We start from the raw sequence: 22368 nt of genomic DNA, 5'->3' as shown, positions 1-22368 counted from the left end.
GATGAACTGCAGAGATCTACAGCTGAGGTGGGAGACTCTGTCCATAGGACAACAATCAGTCGTATACTGCACAAATCTGGCCTTTATGGAAGAGTGGCAAGAAGAAAGCCATTTCTTAAAGATATCCATAAAAAGTGTTGTTTAAAGTTTGCCACTAGCCACCTGGGAGACACACCAAACATGTGGAAGAAGGTGCTCTGGTCAGATGAAACCGAACTTTTTGGCAACAATGCAAAACGTTATGTTTGGCGTAAAAGCAACACAGCTCATCACCCTGAACACACCATCCCCACTGTCAAACATGGTGGTGGCAGCATCATGGTTTGGGCCTGCTTTTCTTCAGCAGGGGCAGGGAAGATGGTTAAAATTGATGGGAATATGGATGGAGCCAAATACAGGACCATTCTGGAAGAAAACCTGATGGAGTCTGCAAAAGACCTGAGACTGGGACGGAGATTTGTCTTCCAACAAGACAATGATCCAAAACATAAAGCAAAATCTACAATGGAATGGTTCACAAATAAACATATCCAGGTGTTAGAATGACCAAGTCAAAGTCCAGACCTGAATCCAATCGAGAATATGAGGAAAGAACTGAAAACTGCTGTTCACAAACGCTCTCCATCCAACCTCACTGAGCTCGAGCTGTTTTGCAAGGAGGAATGGGCAAAAATGTCAGTCTCTCGATGTGCAAAACTGATAGAGACATACCCCAAGCGACTTACAGCTGTAATCGCAGCAAAAGGTGGCGCTACAAAGTATTAACTTAAGGGGGCTGAATAATTTTGCACGCCCAATTTTTCAGTTTTTTATTTGTTAAAAAAGTTTGAAATATCCAATAAATTTCGTTCCACTTCATGATTGTGTCCCACTTGTTGTTGATTCTTCACAAAAAATTACAGTTTTATATCTTTATGTTTGAAGCCTGAAATGTGGCAAAAGGTCGAAAAGTTCAAGGGGGCCGAATACTTTCGCAAGGCACTGTATACACATAATATGACATTTGAAATGTGTTTATTATTTTGGAACCTCAGTGAGTGAGCAGCAAGATTTGTGACCTGTTGCCACGAGAAAAGGGCAACCAATGAAGAACGAACACATTGTAAATACAACCCATATTTATGTTTATTTATTTCCCCTTTTGTACTTTAACTATTAACACATTGTTACAACACTGTATATATACATAAAATGACATTTGAAATGTCTTTATTCTTTTGGAACTTCTGTGAGTGTAATGTTTACTGTTCATTTTTATTGTGTACTTCACTTTTGTTTATTATCTACTTCACTCGCTTTGGCAATGTTAACATATGTTTCCCATTCCAATAAAGCCCTTGATTTTAATTGAGAGAGAGAGAGAGAAAATCACAACACAGGCAGATAGGCAGCAACAGACACGAAGCGGTGATTGAGATAGGACCAAATAGAATGAAGAGGGAGTTGGCGATTGAGAAAGTGAGAGAGATAGGGTCAATAATAGACTGGGCGATACGGAGACATATTGATTTGAGGAATATTGTGTCAAAATCCGTTAGAATAACTCTCTGTGTTCCCTGAGTGACGGGAAGGGAGAAAACACACGCACACACCGTCCGGAGTCCGAAAATGGAGGGCATGGCTTATGGAGCTGGGAAGGCTGGAGGTGCTTTCAACCCTATAACGTTCTTCCAGCAGCCACACACGATCCTCCGGATCCTCTCTTGGGTGAGTACCGTTACAGTTATAGCGCCTATAACGTTACCGTTACAGTAGCTGACGTGCTGCTCATTTCAGACTAACAACGGCGAAGGTCCCGAACGACTTTCGTTTGTTATGTATGTATGGTTGACTCAAAATGTGCGCCTCTCGCTGGCTGCCTCTCCGTTTCTCAATTCTCACTTTCCCACCAGTGCGTGCATGTGTACTATAAGCATAGCAGACCTGTCGTGTTAGCAGCACTGTCCAAGTATGTTGTAGTCTAGTTGGAACCTGAAACATGGTCAATGTTTTGGGGATGCAAGCAACAAGGCGCACGACGCATGTGGCCTACGATTTTGAAGCGGTTGTAGCTATTAAACCTAGAGAAATGCAGCCATATGCACGGTGCCCACGTGTTTTGTTGTAGTGTGTGTGCTTTGACCCCTGTTAGATCTGTTAAATCCGACGTTGCATCCCAATTGGCACCCTATTCTCTATACAGTGCACTACTTTTGACCTGGGAAATAGGGTGACAACTGTAAATCATCTACAATTAGTTTTTCGTTATTCATAAGAATTTGAGAAAAATTGAACTATTTTGGCTATGCATAAAGAATACATGCCTGGGCCTCCCGAGTGGCTCAGCAGTCTAAGGCACTTCATCCCAGTGCTTGAGACATCACTACAGCCCCGGGTTCGATCCCAGGCTTTGTCACAGCCGGCCATGACCGGGAGACCCATGAGGCGGCGCACAATTGGCCGAGCGTTCTCTGGGTTAGGGAGGGTTTGGCCAGCCGGGATTTCCTTGTCCCATCGTGCTCTAGCGACTCCTTGTGGTAGGCTAGGTGCATGCAAGCTGACTACGATTGCCAGCTGTACGGTGTTTCCTCTGACACATTGGTGTGGGTTACGTTAGCAATGTGGCTTGGAAGGGTTGTGTTTCGGAGGACGCATGGCTCTCCTGAGTCCATATGGGAGTTGCAGCCATGGGACAAGACTGTAACTACCAATTGGGGTAAAAAAAGTACCAAAACAAATACAAACAAATAAAGATTCATGCCTTTCTATTCCTTACTAAATTAACTTGCAACTAGTCCACATATAGTCTACATATTGTTTATTTATAGTGATCCAGTGGGCCTATAGTACAAGCAATAAACTGTCTGGTGTAGCAGTCTTCACGGTCAGCCTTCACGGTGGGTGTGGGTGTGTTTTCAGAGGGTTGTACATACCCTCGAATGGTCACCTATAGGCCACAACGATGACAGAATAAGATAAAGGCTCAGTCCATCTGTTCCACTGATAAGAAATACCCCTTTAGGAACAGTCAGACAGATGGAGAGAGAAACAGACAGACATACAGACAGACAGACAGACAGACAGACAGACAGACAGACAGACAGACAGACAGACAGACGAGGAGAGCGACAGACAGAAGGACAGACAGAGAGACAGACGGGCAGAAAGACTGCCATATAGTCTACTCATCTATTTCTTACCAATGCTACAGAACAGAAATAACATAACTCATCCACTCCCTGTAGTTTATCTGATGGATAACCATAGAAATATAATCTATAGAAGGGACCTTACCATTCAAGTCAATTATGGTATAATGAGGGTAGATTGTATTTATATGGGATAACAGTGTTGAGGTCGTAGCTCAATGAATAGACTGATTAGAGATGGCATGTTGTGGGAAGGGAAGTGTGTGTGTGTGTTTACGTGTACGCACACACATTTGTCACATTCACCATTAGTACGACTGTGTCACTTCTTGTTTTCACTTCATGGATGATAATAATTTCCTGTGTAGACATCTGCAGCTCCGCCTCCAGGCGTGACCTCAGAGAAACACCTTGGTTACTGTACCTATGGTAACAGCAGCAATTAGGATGAAACATATAAAGGTGTCAGTTGTTTTCATGTTTTCCCTCTTTCTTATTCTTTCTCTGGAATCTCTCTCTTCCTTTATTCTCTTTCTCCTCCTTATTCTCTCTATCTATCGCACTCTCTCCTTATTCTGTCTGTCTCTACCTCTGTATCTCTCTGGCTGGTGTTGAGTTACAGTATGTACAGGCTAAGTAGCAATACAGTTGCAGAATCACACATAGGTAGCAGAGAGAAAGAGGGAGGGAGGGAGTGAGAGAGAGAGATCTCGCTCTCTCATTCTCGCTCTCTCATTCTCTCTTGTTTTCTTTCTCTCTCCTCCTTCTGTAAAGTTATATGGACTACGCATGTACATTAGCAGTATAGTACTTACATGTTCAGTAGTGTTGAATTTGGTGTCAGAGGTCAACAGCATAGAAATATAATCTCTAGAAGGGACTTGGAACCTCTGGGCAGGAATCTATGGTCAGGGGCCTGTCAGTACCAATGTGCCCCACATTCTGACACCATACTGATAAACACATTAGGCTGAATGACTAGAGGTCAGAGTGCTGTACACACACACACACACACACACACACACACACACACACACACACACACACACACACACACACAGGCATGCTAATGCAGACACATGCGCACACAGGTTCATGCACACACAAATATAAATTATTCTGGCAAACCTAATGCCTAATTTCAAAATGGCCCTTCGGATTGTCACAAGATCAGGACCCCACGTGGTGGCCTGCACAATGCCTGCTTTGATTTGGGCCTGGGGCCTTGAGATGAGAAGGCTACAGGACAGGCAGGGCCTTGGAGAAAACACATTTACCTACGAGAGAGGGAGAGAGAAGAGAGGGAGAGAGAAGCGATGGAGAGAGAGGGCAAGAGAAAGGGAGGAAGAGAGAGAGAACATTCCATGTGATGCCAAATATAATTCTGACCCAATACCTTTTCTAACCCAATCAGCTACTAAGTGTGAGTCCCAAATGGCACCCTATTCCCTAAATAGCGTATGGCAATGATCAAAAGTAGTGTACTATATAGGGAATAGGATGCCATTTAATTTGTCTGTTGATCTGAAATGCAGTGGTGTGTTTGTGTATGTGTAGATCACTAAGTCCCAAGGGGGATGTTGATTCCCAAAGCATTGTGGGGGATTTATTGGGGGAAACACCAGGGGGTTTTAATATAGAGAGTAAAAGGTCCAATTAATATGAAGGGAAATCCCCTACACACACACACACAAACACTCACATACACATTCTGATTTGAGTCTTCATGTGGAACGATATGCTTCCTTTCAGCTCCAATGCAGGTGTAATATTCAAATAAGGCATCAGAAACCATTCTACCAAAAATAATACCAAAGAAGTATGCATGAACACCTTTCATGTGTGTATGTGTTTGGCCTATTTTGACATTAGAATGATAGACAATCATTGGAATGAGGTTGTGTGTGTGTGTGCTTCCTTTCTCAAGAGGACCTAGGGGAGATGAGAGATCAGTAGCATCCATCCCTCTCTCTATCCATCCCTCTCTCTATCTCTTTCTTTCTTCACAGATCACTTCAATTAGATGAGTGCTAAAGAGGGACCAGTGCTCAAGATAGAAGAAAATAAAGGCAGCCAGAACAGGAAAGGGGGGGTGTTTAGGGACAGAAAGGGATAGATAGGACCTTTTCTCCCAGTGGTTTAGATAGATGGGACCTTTTCTCCCAGTGGTTTAGATAGATGGGACCTTTTCTCTCAGTGGTTTAGATAGATGGGACCTTTTCTCCCAGTGGTTTAGATAGATGGGACCTTTTCTCTCAGTGGTTTAGATAGATGGGACCTTTACTCTCAGTGGTTTAGATAGATGGGACCTTTTCTCTCAGTGGTTTAGATAGATGGGACCTTTACTCTCAGTGGTTTAGATAGATGGGACCTTTACTCTCAGTGGTTTAGATAGATGGGACCTTTTCTCCCAGTGGTTTAGATAGATGGGACCTTTTCTCTCAGTGGTTTAGATAGATGGGACCTTTACTCTCAGTGGTTTAGATAGATGGGACCTTTACTCTCAGTGGTTTAGATAGATGGGACCTTTTCTCTCAGTGGTTTAGATAGATGGGACCTTTACTCTCAGTGGTTTAGATAGATGGGACCTTTACTCTCAGTGGTTTAGATAGATGGGGCCTTTACTCTCAGTGGTTTAGATAGATGGGACCTTTTCTCTCAGTGGTTTAGATAGATGGGGCCTTTACTCTCAGTGGTTTAGATAGATGGGGCCTTTACTCTCAGTGGTTTAGATAGATGGGACCTTTACTCTCAGTGGTTTAGATAGATGGGGCCTTTACTCTCAGTGGTTTAGATAGATGGGACCTTTTCTCTCAGTGGTTTAGATAGATGGGGCCTTTACTCTCAGTGGTTTAGATAGATGGGGCCTTTTATCTTAGGGCAATTCATAATTCCATTGACATCAATAAACAACTAAGTGAACATTTGACGTAAGTGAAATATAGGATTTGTCCCTTAGTAGTAATAGCTTGAGCCCTATATTCTGCCTGTGTTTAGTGAAGTACTGTAGGTATATTCTGTCAGTGTTTATACTGTAGTGAAGTACTGTAGGTATATTCTGCCAGTGTTTATACTGTAGTGAAGTACTGTAGATATATTCTGCCAGTGTTTATACTGTAGGGAAGTACTGTAGATATATTCTGCCAGTGTTTATACTGTAGTGTAGTACTGTAGGTATATTCTGTCAGTGTTTATACTGTAGTGTAGTACTGTAGATATATTATCTCTGTGTGTTTCAGTAGAGATATTAATCAAATGTATTTATAAAGCCCTTCTTACATCAGCTGATGTCACAAAGTGCTGTACAGAAACCCAGCCTAAAACCCCAAACAGCAAGCAATGCAGGTGTAGAAGCACGGTGGCTAGGAAAAACTCCCTAGAAAGGCCAGAACCTAGGAAGAAACCTAGAGAGAAACCAGGCTATGAGGGATGGTCAGTCCTCTTCTGGCTGGGCCAGGTGGAGATTATAACAGAACATGGCCAAGATGTTCAAATGTTCATAGATGACCAGCAGGGTCTAATAATAATAATCACAGTGGTTGTCGAGGGTGCAACAGGTCAGCACCTCAGGAGTAAATGTCAGTTGGCTTTTCATAGCCGATCATTCAGAGTATCTCTACTGCTCCTGCTGTCTCTAGAGAGTTGAAAACAGCAGGTCTGGGACAGGTAGCATGTCCGGTGAACAGGTCAGGGTTCCATAGCTGCAGGCAGAACAGTTGAAACTGGAGCAGCAGCACGGCCAGGTGGACTGGGGACAGCAAGCAGTCATCAGGCCAGGTAGTCCTGAGGTATGGTCCTAGGGCTAGTGTGTGTATAGTAGTGTGTGTGTGTATAGTAGGTGTAGGTATAGTCTATTATCTTGGTGTGTATGGCTGACACTCAACACACTTCTTTCTGATCCTTCCCTCCTCTCCCCTCCGCCCCTTTCCTAAACTCTCCCTCCCACCTTCCCTCCCTCCTATCCTTCTCTCTTTCCAGTTTTTCTCCATTGTGATCTTTGGTTCTATAGCCAACGAGGGTTACGTGAACCGACCTGACGAGGCCCAGGAGTTCTGTATCTTCAACAGGTGACACACACACACACACACACACACACACACACACACACACACTGTAGTAGTTACTGCTCCTCTTTTATGACTCTATCTGATCTCTTTGATATTCCATATGTGTATCTCATCTGTTATGACTGTTATTACTTGTATTGTCCCAATTTCCCCATTGGGACAATACAGATATTGATTGATTGATTGATTGATTGATTGATTGACAGGAACCAGAATGCGTGTAACTATGGACTGTTCATGGGAACCTTGGCCTTTCTCTGCTGTCTGGCCTTCCTGGCCCTGGATGTCTACTTCCCACAGATCAGCTCCGTCAAGGACCGCAAGAAGGCTGTACTGGCAGACGTAGGGGTTTCAGGTGAGTGGAGAGGGGGAGCAAGGAAGAGAGAGCGAAAGGGAGGAGATGTATGGAGAGGGAGTAAAGGGAAAATGAGCAAGAGGATGGATGGAAAGAGGGGAGAGAGGGGATAGATGTGTGTAGAGGGAGAGGATGGATGGACGGAGAGAGTGGAAAGATGTGTGTGTAGAGGGAGAAGAGAGATGGGGAGAGAGGGGATAGATGTGTGTAGAGGGAGAAGAGGGATGTGGAAGAGGGTGGGTAATGTCTGTGTCCCACCTGCTCATTTAATGAGAAGGAGCTTAACAACAACAGAAAACAGAAACCAAAATGGTCTATCTACAGTGGTTTTCAACTACTGGTTGTCAATTGTTTTTTATCCCTCCCTCCTCTCTCACCCTGTCCCTCTACCTCCCTCTCTCTCCCTTTCATCCTTCTCCCTCTCTCTCTCTCTCGCTTCCATCCTCCTCCCCTTTCCTCCCTCTCTCCCTCCTCCTTTTCATCCCTCCTCTTTCCTCTCACTCTCTTTCCCCCCTCTCTCTCTCTCTCTCTCTCTTTCATTCTCCCCGTAGCGTTCTGGTCCTTCATGTGGTTCGTGGGGTTCTGCTTCCTGACCAACCAATGGCAGGTGGCGAAGCAGGAGGACAACCCCCTGAGGGAGGGAGGGGATGCTGCTCGCGCTGCTATCACCTTCGCCTTCTTCTCCATATTCACCTGGGTATGGTACACTTTACTCCTTTATTTTCACTACCACTTCATCCCTATCTTCATTTTATGGTATCTTCATTTGACAGAATCTTCAGCGAAAATGTTCAAAAGAACAGCCACCAATGGGCCTAGACATCTAAGTATAGGACCCTCCTCATTTGGCCGGCACTTCTATCCAGAGCAACTTATTAAACTGTCAACACTGAAACATATTTTTAGTACATGGTCCATGTGGGAATGGACCCCACAAAGCTGTTGTTGCCAGCACCATGCTCAAGCCACTGAGCCATCGGGACCAACCAGCACCTCTGCCATGACCTTTGATCCCTATGTCCTACCTGGTCTCTCTCTCTCCTCTAGGGTGGGCTGACTCTCTTCTCCATGGAGAGGCTAAAGAGTGTGTCCTTCGAAGAGGAGTACCAGAAGCTGTTCACCCCTCAGCCCCCCATCCCACTAATATGATCTGTGTTCTTCTAATAACCTTCTAGCTCCCTTTGCTTTTAAAACTTCAGTCTGCATTTACAACTTTTCACCCCCAGCCCCCTATCCCACTAATATAAGGTGTTGTTCTAGTAGGAAACCTCTATCTCCAATCCCTCTGCAGCTAACCTCTTACTGCTTCTAGTCAGACGCTGCTGTGACTGTGAAATATCTGTATCACGCACACAGACACACACACACACGCAGACACACAGATACACACACAGCGTAGGCAGGCACCTACTGTAGGCTACCTCCACCATTTTGTGAAAGGCTGGCAAATTAGTTTGTCTTTATAACTCAAAAGCCTTTAAAATGCTTTAGCTATTCAATAAATATGCACATTTAGTAAAAATACATTTTTATCACATTTACTGCATATCTTCTTGTGCTCTTGTCTTTTTTATCTGAAGAGTGTGAATGATTATTTGTTTTCACCAAACCAAAAAACAGCTAAACAACTGCTTTGATAACTAACTGACCCTGAGTGACTCAAGGCATGTGTCTAAAAGGGCACCCTATTCCCTATATAGTGCACTACTTTTGAACAGAGCTATAAAGGGAAAGGGGTGCCATTTGGGATGCAATCAAGCAATTTAATAAAGATTTAACCTAGCTTTCCAGACAACTAATTCAATTCATCTTTCTTTCTTTCTTTCTTTCTTTCTTTCTTTCTTTCTTTCTTTCTTTCTTTTTCTTTCTTTCTTTCTTTCTTTCTTTCTTTCTTTCTTTCTTTCTTTCTTTCTCCCTTTCAAACCTAATCCACAAATGCTGCATTTGTTTATCATCTCTTACACCACTACCTAACCACACCCCATCCACCCCAAACTTCCACCTCCACCCCCTACGATACCCATCCACCATTCAACTACCCCCTCAAAACTTCCCTTCCCAACCTACCCACTCCTCTCCACCTTACCCCTTAACCTCCTCCACCTTCTTCACCCTCCTCCCTTCTATTTCCCTCCACCTCACCACCTAATCTACACACCTCTACCTCTCTCTCCACCTACCCCGTCCCCACCCTAACCTCCTCAACCCTCCCACTGCACCTTCTTCACCCTACCTCCCTCCCATTTCCCTTCACCTCACCCCCAACCTACACCCCTCTACCTCCCCACCTCCTTCCCACTTCACTTCACCTCACCCCTCAACCCCAACTATGCCCTCCCACACCACTCTCTTCACCCACCTCCTCCCTCCCTCCCCAAGGCGGCCCAGTCCTTCTTCGGCTATCAGAGGTACAAGCTGGGGGCAGACTCTGCTCTATTCTCCCAGGACTACATAGACCCCAGCCTGGATGCTGGGGCGGCCGGGGACCCCTACACCTCCTTCACGGCCGGGGGGAACAACCTGGGACAAGGAGACCCTGTGGGGGGGTCCTCCTATCAGGGGATTAATGGTGAGGGGGGTGGAGGGTACCAGGAGTACTGAGGGAGGAAAGGAGGATTGGGGAGTAAAGGGGGGTGGGGCGTGGGAGGGATTGAAGGGTAGGGAGCGGGAAGGAGTGATAGATTGAGGCGTGGAGGGGGGAACCAGTGTTTGGGGAGGACCAGAGGGATGGAGGGAGGACAGGAGGAGGGGGGAGTGGTTGGAGGAGGAGTCAGGATAAGTGTGTGTGTGTGTGTGTGTGTGGGGGGGGGCATTCAGTCATATAACTGACTTATAACAGACTTACATTCATTAGTTGGCCCAAAGCATAGTTCTTAGTCTGTAGCGAGAAGGCAAAGCTATTGTGGTGTAGAGTTCATCACAGCTACTACCAAAACAGATCTCTTCATCAGAGATATATTTTTTATAGTTATAAAATGAGAAATCCCAAGTTTCAATGTACATATTAATGCTTATTAGATGTTCATGTTTTTCATGTATCATTGGCCAAAACATGCCTCTAAGTATATTGAAACTAATCTCTGACTGTAGTTTGACCACAGATAATCTCCTAATGCAAAATGACACTCATCAATGTCATGCCTCTGTCTGATGTAGCCTATCTATCAACCGACCCACCCATCCATATCTATATCATATGTAATTCTGCAGTTGAATCTACCGGTATTGGGGTGTTCAAAAATAATATAACTATATTTAAGGGCATTACTATGTGCTTTCTGTAAAAAGTCTAATTTAGCCTACTCAGTCAGTATGCTGTGTTATTGTGCTCAGATACGAGGAGAGGAACTATTTGTATCTCTCCCTTGACCTATTTCCTTTCAGGGTCCAGAGAATTCGTTTTTATTTTGGAATAAAAATAATTTCTGTGAAAATACGCCAATTTTGTTCTTTACTAAACTATGGAAATAATTTAATAATTAAAATGTTTGTTTGTTTTCATTTAACCTTTATTTAACTTGGTCATTTAAGAACAAATTCTTATTTACGACGGCGGCCAAACCTGGACGACGCTGGGCCAATTGTGCGCCGCCCTATGAGACTCCCAATCACGGCCGGATGTGATGTAGCTAGGAATGTGTGTACTTTCTCTGTATTGCAATAAACTGCAACAAAAAATAAAATGGTGTTAACAATTTCTTTCTTGATGTGATGTTTTATTAACCAATAAAAGTCAATAAAATACAACACCGACAAACGTTACAGTGAATTCATTTCTGTTCTTGCTTATCGTGGTGGTGAATATTTTATGGATTATGGTCGCCTTCTACTGGCCAGAGTTGACATTGCAGCCATAAACCAGTTTAGCATTTATATATGCTTACATTTATACGCGAAACGACGTCAATAAAACCACTACGACTGTCGGTATACCACTAGCATTACTACTAATAATACATTTTCCACATAATATTTGAAAACGTTACCATATCGACATAATTCTCGTGCTTCCAGCTCTGCTTTTGAATTTACGACCAATTGGTAAACAACAGATCCTGCTTTCCGGCAGAACTTAATGTTTACGTTAGAGAGTGGCAACAGCACACATTGCATCGAAACTGCTACTGTCTAAGGTAATTTTAGCTGGACAGTTTGAGTTGCTGGCATGATTGTACATTTCGTATCGGAGGTTTCTTTCGTTTCAACCATTTTGCAAAAGTCCTGTCCTGCATTTTCACGTGTCAAGTTACAGCGAGTTGAGCAAACACACAGTAAAGTCACACACAATTAGCCTCGCTAGCTAGCTTCGTACTGTATGCTGTGCTTTTAGCTACTGCTAGTCCATAAACAGAATTGTACGTTTTTTTTTTTTTTGCCTATGGCAGAACTTGTGTGGTTGCTTGTCATGCTATGAACTCATTGAACGTCATCTCCCCCGGCCTGCCATGTATGATTGCTAATGCATGTATGTCACTTTCCCCTGCTGCAGAGTGCTGCTTAGGCAATGCGCTTTGGACTGCCTGCTACAGAAGGATTGCAGGCTTGTGGACCTCTGAGGGCATTCTTTGTGGTGAGTATGTGTCCCAAACCACAAGTAGTCAAGCTGTAGTCAAGTAGAAGAGACACATTCAAGAAGTTGCTTAGACGTCTGCAATCCAGTTCGTATATGCTTGTTGTCTTGCCAAATGTAACATACAGTGTAGCAAAATGTAGACTAGTCCTAGCCATTGTAATATGCAGAAACAGTGAAGTGGGTGATTTGATTTACTGTATTTCTCGTGAAATATTTCCACCATAGAATGTTGTCTGTCAGTTCATCTCCTAACCTCTGTTTCCATGGCAACCCCATAGATTGCGTTGCTTAGTGTGTTGATGCTCACGCTGCTGAGGACTGTGGGATTGAGAGCGTTCTCCATGGCGTCCGAGACCTACACGTCGGGCACACACTCCGCTGCCTTTGTCACCTGCCCCAACGAACAGGTGGCCAAAGATCTGGCCAGGTAACGGATAGACACAGACATACACAAACATTCTTCTCTGCTATGTAGAATTGGGAATCATGTCAGATGTCAATGCTATAAGACATTTCTATCGGCAATGTTCAGAAAGTTGCACTCTCCTGAATGCGACGTTGATTCACACTATAGGGCCAAACTGAGCCAAGTTGAGCTGAACTGGTTACACATCCACCAGGGCTGCTTGAACCGTGCTGGAAAGGACAATGTCAAAAGGAAATATCAGAGCCGGTGTGGTTTGCGTCGGCCCTGTAGTCTGAATCATGTATTTGTTCACCATATTGTGCTGGATGCAGTTAATCCATCCAGTCTGATTGGTTGTTGTCATTGTCTCTTCCCCCCCACCTGACAGAGGGATCGTTGAGAAGAAGCTGGCTGCTTGTGTCAACATCGTCCCCAAAATCACATCTGTGTAAGTCTGGACCATGACGGATCAGAGATTAGAAACTGGGTGGTTCATGCCCTGAATGCTGATTGGCTGACAGCCGTGTTATATCAGATACCATAATTACGTTACCACGGCTAAGGGCTGTATCCAGGCACTCCACCACACAGATGAAGGGAATGGAAGGGTTACTGATTGGGATTGGCAACATGTCTCTGTTTCTTGTCAGATATGAATGGCAGGGGAAGATCCAGGAGGATAGTGAAGTTTTGCTGGTGAGCATTCAAACGTCTTTTTATTCCTGGTTCGACATGGACCTACAGTGTCTGTATATGCTGCCCTGCAAGTCCATGACCAAACATATAGGCCTAATGGAATAGCTAGTACTGTTATTGTACATTGAATGACGACTATATATGCTTGGTTTATCTGAGCGTGGTGTAGCTAAAGTTCTAACTAGTTTCTTCCTGCTTTTAGATGATAAAGACCAGAAGTTCTAAGGTTGCATCTCTGGTAGAATATGTTAGGTAAGCATTGTGTATGTGTGTACATGTGTGCGTGCGTTCTAGTATTTCCCTCAGTTATAGGGATGATATGTAGTCTACATACCAAATCAGGCAGTGGGGTGTTTAATCCTTTCCCAGAATTATAATTTACATTTATCAGTGACTCATAGCAGGGGTGTAGTGTGTGTGTGTGTGTGTGTGTGTGTGTGTGTGTGTGTGTGTGTGTGTGTGTGTGTGTGTGTGTGTGTGTGTGTGTGTGTGTGTGTGTGTGTACATGCATTTGTCTATCTGTGTGTGTGTGTGACTCATGCTGTGTTTGCTTGCCAACAGGTCCAACCACCCGTATGAAGTAGCAGAGGTCATCAGCCTACCCATAGAGCAGGGCAACCCACCCTACCTCAAGTGGCTCGGTGACGCTGTACCAGAATAATGGATGGATGGAGAGAAGAAGGGATAGGTGGATGGACAGAGGGAGGCTGTGAGAAATGTATTTGGAATAAAAAAATCTGCAGAAATGTGACTAAAATGTATTTTTACTGTTTCAGTGTTGTCCTAGCTTTGACCAGTAGAGGGATGGGGTGATCAATGAATCTCCACTGTAGGGTCTATCTACAGTCAGGTCCAAAATTATTGGCACCCTTATAAAGATGAGAGAAAAAAATAAGTACTAGTACTGAGTGTTATTGTATGATAAATAATTTTTGAAAATGATATTTTATGCTAATAAAAAAAGATATGGGTCAAAATTGTTCTCAATACCTTTTCAAAACCACACATTGTGAGGATAACAGCACAGAGCCTTTTTGTAAAATATTTTATGAGATTGGAGAACACTTTGGAGAGATCATGCACCTTTCCTCCATACAGAGCCTTTAAACATCTTTGGTATCATTTGTCTGCTCTTATGGACTGCCCATGTGGTTATTTTCTGCTTACGTGTCTTTTTTTCAACTCAAAACCCACCACTGGTGTGTGTGACCAAAGAGCTCTATTTTTATGTCATCCAACAAATGTAAATGCCATTGACACATGGATTGGAACTGGTGCTTTATCCTTGCAAGGTGAGGTATTGAAAACAGGGATGCCCATAATTTTAGCCCCCATCTTTTTGAGACAAAAATATTACTTCTCAAAATCTCTTTCTCTGAGGAATTGTGTTAGTATAAAATAATATAATAATAAAACATAACTGAGCGTATAATACAGCTCATTATTTGAATGATTTAATTTGTACAGACTTTTTTGTTCATCTTTATCAAGGGTGTCAGTAATTTTGGACCTGACTGTATTTCCCTACGTTACTGACTCAGGCTGGTCATAGATCAGGGGTGTCAACTCATTTCCCTACGTTACTGCCTCAGGCTGGTCATAGATCAGGGGTGTCAACCTCATTTCCCTACGTTACTGCATCAGGCTGGTCATAGATCAGAGGTGTCAACTCATTTCCCTACGTTACTGCCTCAGGCTGGTCATAGATCAGGGGTGTCAACCTCATTTCCCTACGTTACTGCCTCAGGCTGGTCATAGATCAGAGGTGTCAACTCATTTCCCTACGTTACTGCATCAGGCTGGTCATAGATCAGGGGTGTCAACTCATTTCCCTACGTTACTGCATCAGGCTGGTCATAGATCAGAGGTGTCAACTCATTTCCCTACGTTACTGCATCAGGCTGGTCATAGATCAGAGGTGTCAAACTCATTTCCCCTGCGGGCCGCATTCGGTCTTCACCCAATTTGTCCGGATCCGTCTCGTGGACCTTAAGTTTGACACGTCATACATTATCTGATTGCTTCTCCACAATCAATACTTATGTAAATTTAAAGCACCGACAAACCGTTCCCTTAACACTCATCAATACTGTTGCAATGCGATCAGAATATCTGATTGCTCTGATAAACGTATCTCTTCCATACTGTAGTGTCAGACGTCAACTGAGACCAATGGTATACCAAGAACTTGGAATAAATACAAAAATCACATAAGACATTTATTTTTTTCTTCAAACTTCACATTCAATTTGAGGCTTTGTAGTCATCAGCATACACAGTACACAGACACTATCTAAACATAGAAATACCATTTACATAGCCTGGTCCCAGATCAGTTTGTGCTCTTGCCAACTCCATTGCTGTTATTGTCAACCCTAACATGTTTGGCATGACGATGAGTGACAAGGAGTTGGCATGATGGAACAAACAGACTGGCACTGAGGCTACCATGTACACAATATCAGAAACAGTTGAGATTTTCACCAAAGCAGGCGCTGGGTTCCATCCACACACTCTGGGTGACCAAAGCACCGGCCTGGTCCCAGATCTGTTAGTGCAGTCAACTCCTTGTGGTTGTCAACATGTTTGGCATGACAAGGAGTAGTATGATGGCACAATCAGACTAGTAACCAGGCTACCAAAGCACCACCGTGGGTGAGACATAAGCGTAGACATAAGCTCGTTAGAAAGGTATTGATCATTCATTTAAGGTGTGTGACTTTTCCAATACATCTCTCCTAATGCAGTGGTTCTCAAACCTCGGGGAATCCCAAACGTTCCATGTATTTGAGGTATTCCAGAGCTAGCACACCTGATTCAACTTGTCAACTAATAAACTTAATCATTCATTTAAAGTATGACGAGCACTTTTCCCAATAACTTATCTTCTAACTTGTTAACCTCTAGCCGTGTAGACATAAAATGAGTATACAAAAAATTAGGAACACCTGCTCTTTCCATGCCATTATCCAGGTGAAAGCACAAGAGGTTTGTGGCGTCTTAATTGGGGAGAACGGACTCCTGCTAATGGCTGGAGTGCAATGGTATCAAATACATCAAACATGGTTTCCATGTGTTTCATACCATTCCATTCGCTCCATTAAAGCCATTATTATGAGCCGTCCTCCCCTCGGCAGCCTCCACTGGGTGAAAGCTATGATCCCTTATTGATGTCACTTGTCAGTGTAGATGAAGGGGAGGAGACAGGTTAAAGAAGGATTTTCAAGCCTTGAGACAATTGAGACATGGATTGTGTCTGTGTGCCATTCAGAGGGTGAATGGGCAAGACAAAAGACAGGAGGGCCTTTGAACGGGGTGTGGTAGTAGGTGTTAGGTGTGCCGGTTCCAGTGTGTCAAGAACTGCAACACTGCTGGGTTTTTCAAGCTTAACAGTTTCCTGTGTGTATCAAGAATGGTCCACCACCCAAAGGACATCCAGCCAACTTGACACAACTGTGGGAAGCATTGGAATCAACATGGGCCAACATCCCTCTGGAATTTTTTGACACCTTGTAGAGTCCACCTTGTTGAGGCTCGGAAAACAACATGACAAAACATCCAGGCTACAGCTACAAAACAATTATGTTCAGATACAAAGTGAACTTAAAGGCCACATTTGATCAATTCTCTTATTGAATATGGCACTATGTACTGCCTACATACAGTACATACAAAGAAATACTGTATAGCTCTGCTCCGTAGAAAAACAGCTGTGTCCCTAAGCAACTACCCAGAAACATATTATCTCAATCTAAATATCTACAAATATGGCTCTGCAAATATCTATCATTAGGTATTTAGTTCCAAGGGCCAACTGCTTTCTAATGGTTCAGCTGCTTCACTCACATAAACAGCATCTGTCTGAAAGGTAAAATCAATAACATTCCCCCCAAACAAAATAGCATTCGACAACAATGTCCACCACAACGTCGCTCAGAAGATATTCAGCTGGACGCCAATCAAATTAACCGAAGGTCGATATCAGAGGTCGCACAGCTCTTTGATATACCATCCGCCATAATTTAATCGACTCGACTCCCGTCATCATGAATATGTATGAGTGTTAATCGTGCAGGTACGTTTAGTGACATTATTCATTCACTTTAATGATTCCATTCCATTCATTCTGATAAATGAAACGTTCCACCTGGGGCGCGGTGAGATAGCAATAGAATGGAACTAGATGTCTGTTTGCTTTCGCTTTCAACGCAAGGACACTAATTTGCACTTGTATTGTAAAGCCTCAGACAGAGGCAGTATGAACTCTTATTGAAATAGCCTTCTGTGACATTTATAATAACTGTTAAATGATGCTGTTCTTGGATGAAAGGGAACAGTTCGTTCCCTGTGATTTTAGTGGTATCATGAGACTTGTATACTTTGTCTGAAGGCTACTGTTGAAAAAATACTGCACTAAGAAACTGTAACACAGATACATCATTTAAATACTGACAATATAGTATGTGTTTTTCTCCTTGTGTGCATCTCTGATTAGCCTATTCAAAACTGTATTATGATTCTCAAACATTTCTGTACATATTTACATTGCACACTAAGAGTAATATTCAAATGTGTCCCGTAAAGATTTGCAGATTATCAGCCCAATAAAATAACTGATCATACATTTTTTGGCAAAAAGCTTGGAATTTGAGGCAAGGCAGTCGGTATCATTGTAAGTTGATACTCAAAAGTGTCAATTTGAATGATACATTAGCGAACTAGGGGGTTAGCCCAACTGGGGTTTGAACCCAGGTCCAGTGACCGTCAAGCCAACACCTTAATTGTTACCCCAAGAGCTCCAAACCTCTTAACAAGGTTGCTAGGTGTTGGGTTAATGTCGCTACAATCCATATGTCTCTGTTCCAATCGACACAGTAGCTCACTACTTAGAATGAGTCACTGTACAGACATGCAATCTAGCTCCTGGGTAAAGTTTCCCCTAGGTACAGATCTAGGATCAGCTTCCCCTCCCCCAATCCTTAACCATGAGTGGGGAAAATGCAAAACTGACCCAAGATCAGCGTCTCTAGGGGCAGCTTCACGCTCATTCTATACACTGTACAGTGTCCATATTAGGACAGCCTCAGTCTCAGCAAGACTTGTCCGTATCAGTGGTATACTAGTATGGACATTGGGAAAAATCTTATTTATGAGTTACAGGTAGCTGATCTCTAGCTTGGTGCTCTTCTCCACTGTCTCCTCTGGAAGTGACCTGTTACTTTCACTCTTTGATCCATTGGCAAGAGTGGAGACAGCGACAGTAGGCCCCAATTCTAAGCCTGGGCCTTTCCCAGCCACCTCCCCAGCTTTAGCCCTCTGCCCCAGGGGTACCGTCTCCACCTTTCCCCCCAGTGTGAACAAGATCCTGGAGCTCTCAACTTGTCCTCCGTTCCCGTTCTGTGCAATCCTGCAGTTCTCTCTCATCTGAGTGGTGTCTTCTCTTCTCTCCATCTCTATCCCGTCCTCCTCTTCCTCCTCCTCCTCCTCTTCTTCCTCCCCTCCTTCATGAGACTTGATGACCCCCAGGCCATCTCGTGGCTCAGGTGCAATTCCCCTCCAGAGCTCTGCAGGGCGCTGCAGCTCGGTGGCTGCCTCCCTCTTGTGGTTCTCCACCCTCATCAAAGAACGACAAAGAGCCTTCCGGAACCCTCTCTTAAAATGATCGGACAGGAATCCGTAAATTATTGGGTTAGCGCAGCTATTAGCGTACGATAGGACCACCACAAAGTAGTACAGCCCCCGGAATTCACCCGGTAACAGGATTAGCAGGTTAACGATGTTGAGGACGTAGAATGGGAGCCAGCACAACACGAACACTGCTACAACGACAACCACCATGCGGTGATCTTGCGTTCGGACTTCCTGCGTTGGGAGGAGGTGGGCCGGGCCCGTTTCCCCGCATTGCGCACCTTCGAATCAAAACAAAACAATTCAACTTTATTGGCAGTTAAAACATCTCAACACACTTACCAATTAAGTGCCTCCACTGACAGAGACCCACTCCCCTCAGCAATATAAAAAATGTAGGGTAGGTTACTGTAGGTAGGGTAGGTTACTGTGGGGTAGGACCATGTAGAGTAGGTTACTGTAGGGTAGGTTACTGTAGGGTAGCCTCCACTGACAGAGACCCACTTCCAGTGTTTCCTCCCCTCCAGCTCCTGACCCAAACATTAAAGATATTGATGCATTTCTGTTTGTTGTCAGATGTTACAAGTCAGATGTTACAGGTCAGATGTTACAGGTCAGATGTTACAGGTCAGATGTTACAGGTCAGATGCAACAGGTCAGATGTTACAGGTCAGATGTTACAGGTCAGATGTAACAGGTCAGATGTTACAGGTCAGATGTTACAGGTCAGATGTAACAGGTCAGATGTTACAGGTCAGATGTAACAGGTCAGATGTTACAGGTCAGATGTAACAGGTCAGATGTAACAGGTCAGATGTTACAGGTCAGATGTTACAGGTCAGATGCAATAGGTCAGATGCAACAGGTCAGATGTTACAGGTCAGATGTTACAGGTCAGATGTTACAGGTCAGATGTTACAGGTCAGATGTTACAGGTCAGATGTTACAGGTCAGATGTAACAGGTCAGATGTAACAGGTCAGATGTTACAGGTCAGATGTAACAGGTCAGATGTTACAGGTCAGATGTAACAGGTCAGATGTTACAGGTCAGATGTAACAGGTCAGGGCCGGAGTTGAGAACCGCACAAGGAAGGGCTCCCTGGAAGAGGGCAAGCGGTCCCGCCCCTCAAAACAAATGCCCCTCACAATTTCTGTCTGATTTAAGGGAAGTATAAATATATCAGTGATAATATGAGACAAAGACATCAGAACACATTTATTTCATGTTACAACGGATGTGTAGCAACACCTGGGTCTATGTTACCAATCAATGATGTTTCCTCCCAAAGGACATACTGGTTCAGTCTAAGTATAACACACAGGCCTCCCAAGCAGTGTAAAATAGCAATATTTTCCCTTAAGTACGGAAGTAGTCCTACATTCTGACCTTGATCACAATGAGCAGGTAGCAGAGACAGATGACGAGTAGCGGTCCGAAGAACCCGACCGTGCACGTGTACACGATGAACGATGCCTTCCAGACCTCGGGTGGCTCAGGCCACACTATACTACAGTTCCCATCATCCTCTAGTACGTCCGCGAACACCACCACGGGCAGCACCACCACAAACGACACCGCCCACACCGTCGCGTTCACCGCCTTGGCCACGTGCGGTCGCCTCCACCACGACGACCGTATGGGATGGACATGACCGTGAGACAGAAGATGGCGGTGAACTGGTTGATGGCGTCCACAGTCATGACCACACGGCACATGAGAGAACCAAACGGCCAAGAGAGCAGAGCGTTCTGGACCGCCAAGAAGGGGAGACCTAGGGGAAGTCAAATCAAATCTAACTATATTGACAGTGCAATTAGTCACTTCGCCTCCACCTACATGTACAGATTACCTCAACTAGCCTGTACCCCGCACATTGACTCGGTACCGGTGCTTCCTGTATATAGCCTCGTTATTGTTATTCTCATTGTGTTACTTTTTATTATTACTTTTTATTTTTGTCTACTTGGTTAACGTTTTCTTCTTCTTGAACTGCACTGTTGGTTAAGGGCTTGTAAGTAAGCATTTCACGGTAAAGTCTACACTTGTATTCAGCGCATGTGGTAAATAAAGTTTGATTTGATTTGAATTAAAAAATGATTAAAACCGCACAGTTACATTGCATTTGAAGTGCATTTAAAACTGCAACACACTTTACAGTACAATTATCAAATGAAAGAAATACTGTAACATAATCAAATGAAAGAAATACAGTAAAATAATCAAATGAAAGAAATACAGTAAAATAATCAAAAAGCAGACTGACCACTGCGGTCATAGTTGGTGTAATTTCAAGTGAAACAGAATGTGAGCTTGCAAAATAAGGCTGGTTTAACAAGGCTAAAAACAGAGTTGAATAAACAACACTTTGAAAAAAACAATAAAACCACTTAAAAAAAAACACTGACCTAGCATGAATAGCTCATCAGCGATGGCAAGGTTGAGTATATAGATGTTAGTGACCGACTCAGTCCTCACATAGTGTAAAACAATGTAGATGACCAATGTGTTGCCCACCAGGCCGATCACACAGACTGCTACATAGATGAGAGGGATAAGGACCCCTTCTATAGTGAGTTGGAAACCCCCCACGCCTCCGCCACCAGGGTTGGTCCAGTTGTGGTAGGATCCATTGAAGAAAGGGTCGTCACTTTTGTCGGGGGTGAGGAGGAGGAGAGGGGAGAGGGGGAAGGTGGAGGTGTTGGGCTCAGGCATTGAGGGGGCGGCTGTGGGGAGGTAGATGGCCATGGGCACTTGGACAAGCTCAATGGAGGTCAGAGGTGATGATATGTTGTTGGTTGTGGTGTATGGGTGAGTGGGTTGAGGTTGACTTCAGTGCGTAGCAACTGGACCTGTCTGGGAGACAGCAGGAGAAGTCAGTGTGTGAGAGAATAAATACTGATATCTTTATGCACTCTCAAAACAACAATGCTATTCTGTTAAAGCATCCAAGACACTACAGGACATGAGAAACAATCAAAGAAAATAACCAACTAATATTTTTATTCTCAGTTTTTCTAGGTGTCCATTTTTGTCCAGTTTTCCAGGTTTTCCCTCTCAAAGTCACACTGTTTTTAAATATAGAAAAGTCCACAACAATGCTTAAACCACATCAGGAAACCACTTTTGAGGTCTTGATTTTTGTTGATTTTTGTCATTTTTGGGGTGCAGTTACTCTTTAATTCCAGTGGGGCACCAGCAAGGGGCTGTTATTAAGCTGTGTTTTTGTAGCACATATGTGAAACAAATACCCACTGGATTGATGCAAATAATCCTGATAAAGCTCTGCCAGTTAAGCATAGGCTACTTTGTAGTTAACATTTAATTGAGAACATTTTTGGAAAAGCCTTTCCATCTACCAGAAGACTTTTCACTAGCGTCATCGCTAACGGCTACACAAAACGGTAGACGCGCACCGCACACACACAGACAGGGCATTGTTGTTGCCTCTTCAGAAAGTTGCAGGAAATAAGAATCACTGATGCATTCTGTTCATGGCTTATAATACACTTAATA

At 43.8% G+C, this 22368-nt stretch overlaps 2 protein-coding genes and 1 pseudogene across 3 annotated transcripts; 2 read left to right on the top strand and 1 right to left on the bottom strand.

Annotated features, from left to right (window-relative positions):
* Nucleotides 1-1361: 1361 nt before the first annotated feature.
* LOC106590850 (synaptogyrin-1) lies at nucleotides 1362-11245 on the top strand. 2 transcript variants are annotated; one of them, XM_014182029.2, is made up of 5 exons: nucleotides 1362-1707; nucleotides 7107-7195; nucleotides 7402-7550; nucleotides 8102-8247; nucleotides 9930-11245. In XM_014182029.2, exons 1-5 carry the CDS (start codon nucleotides 1609-1611, stop codon nucleotides 10149-10151), a joined length of 705 nt encoding a protein of 234 aa, XP_014037504.2. In that variant the 5' UTR covers nucleotides 1362-1608; the 3' UTR covers nucleotides 10152-11245. The 2 variants fall into 2 exon arrangements, with proteins under 2 accessions (XP_014037504.2, XP_014037510.2); XM_014182035.2 differs by having other exon boundaries at nucleotides 8598-10156.
* A 189-nt stretch (nucleotides 11246-11434) lies between these two features.
* LOC106590866 (protein CutA homolog) lies at nucleotides 11435-13971 on the top strand. Its single transcript, XM_014182044.2, has 7 exons — nucleotides 11435-11683; nucleotides 12040-12120; nucleotides 12402-12550; nucleotides 12918-12977; nucleotides 13180-13225; nucleotides 13428-13477; nucleotides 13787-13971. Exons 2-7 carry the CDS (start codon nucleotides 12055-12057, stop codon nucleotides 13884-13886), a joined length of 471 nt encoding a protein of 156 aa, XP_014037519.2. The 5' UTR covers nucleotides 11435-11683; nucleotides 12040-12054; the 3' UTR covers nucleotides 13887-13971.
* A 4282-nt stretch (nucleotides 13972-18253) lies between these two features.
* Nucleotides 18254-21600, bottom strand: LOC106590846 (somatostatin receptor type 5-like; annotated as a pseudogene).
* Nucleotides 21601-22368: the final 768 nt, after the last annotated feature.

The sequence above is a fragment of the Salmo salar genome, chromosome ssa02, assembly GCF_905237065.1.
Source record: "Salmo salar chromosome ssa02, Ssal_v3.1, whole genome shotgun sequence".
Taxonomy (NCBI): Eukaryota; Metazoa; Chordata; class Actinopteri; order Salmoniformes; family Salmonidae; genus Salmo; species Salmo salar.
This window is presented reverse-complemented; position numbering and strand designations above follow the sequence as displayed.

What these genes read in the sequence shown, in the direction of transcription:
- LOC106590850 (XM_014182029.2), top strand. Translation starts at nt 1,609, where the DNA reads ATGGAGGGCATGGCTTATGGAGCTGGGAAGGCTGGAGGTGCTTTCAAC. An exon ending in GGCAGACGTAGGGGTTTCAG is followed by an intron (nt 7,551 to 8,101) that starts GTGAGTGGAGAG and finishes TTCTCCCCGTAG; the next exon opens with CGTTCTGGTCCTTCATGTGG. An exon ending in TCTTCTCCATATTCACCTGG is followed by an intron (nt 8,248 to 9,929) that starts GTATGGTACACT and finishes TCCCTCCCCAAG; the next exon opens with GCGGCCCAGTCCTTCTTCGG.
- LOC106590866 (XM_014182044.2), top strand. Translation starts at nt 12,055, where the DNA reads ATGCGCTTTGGACTGCCTGCTACAGAAGGATTGCAGGCTTGTGGACCT. An exon ending in GTGGCCAAAGATCTGGCCAG is followed by an intron (nt 12,551 to 12,917) that starts GTAACGGATAGA and finishes CCCACCTGACAG; the next exon opens with AGGGATCGTTGAGAAGAAGC. An exon ending in AGGATAGTGAAGTTTTGCTG is followed by an intron (nt 13,226 to 13,427) that starts GTGAGCATTCAA and finishes TCCTGCTTTTAG; the next exon opens with ATGATAAAGACCAGAAGTTC.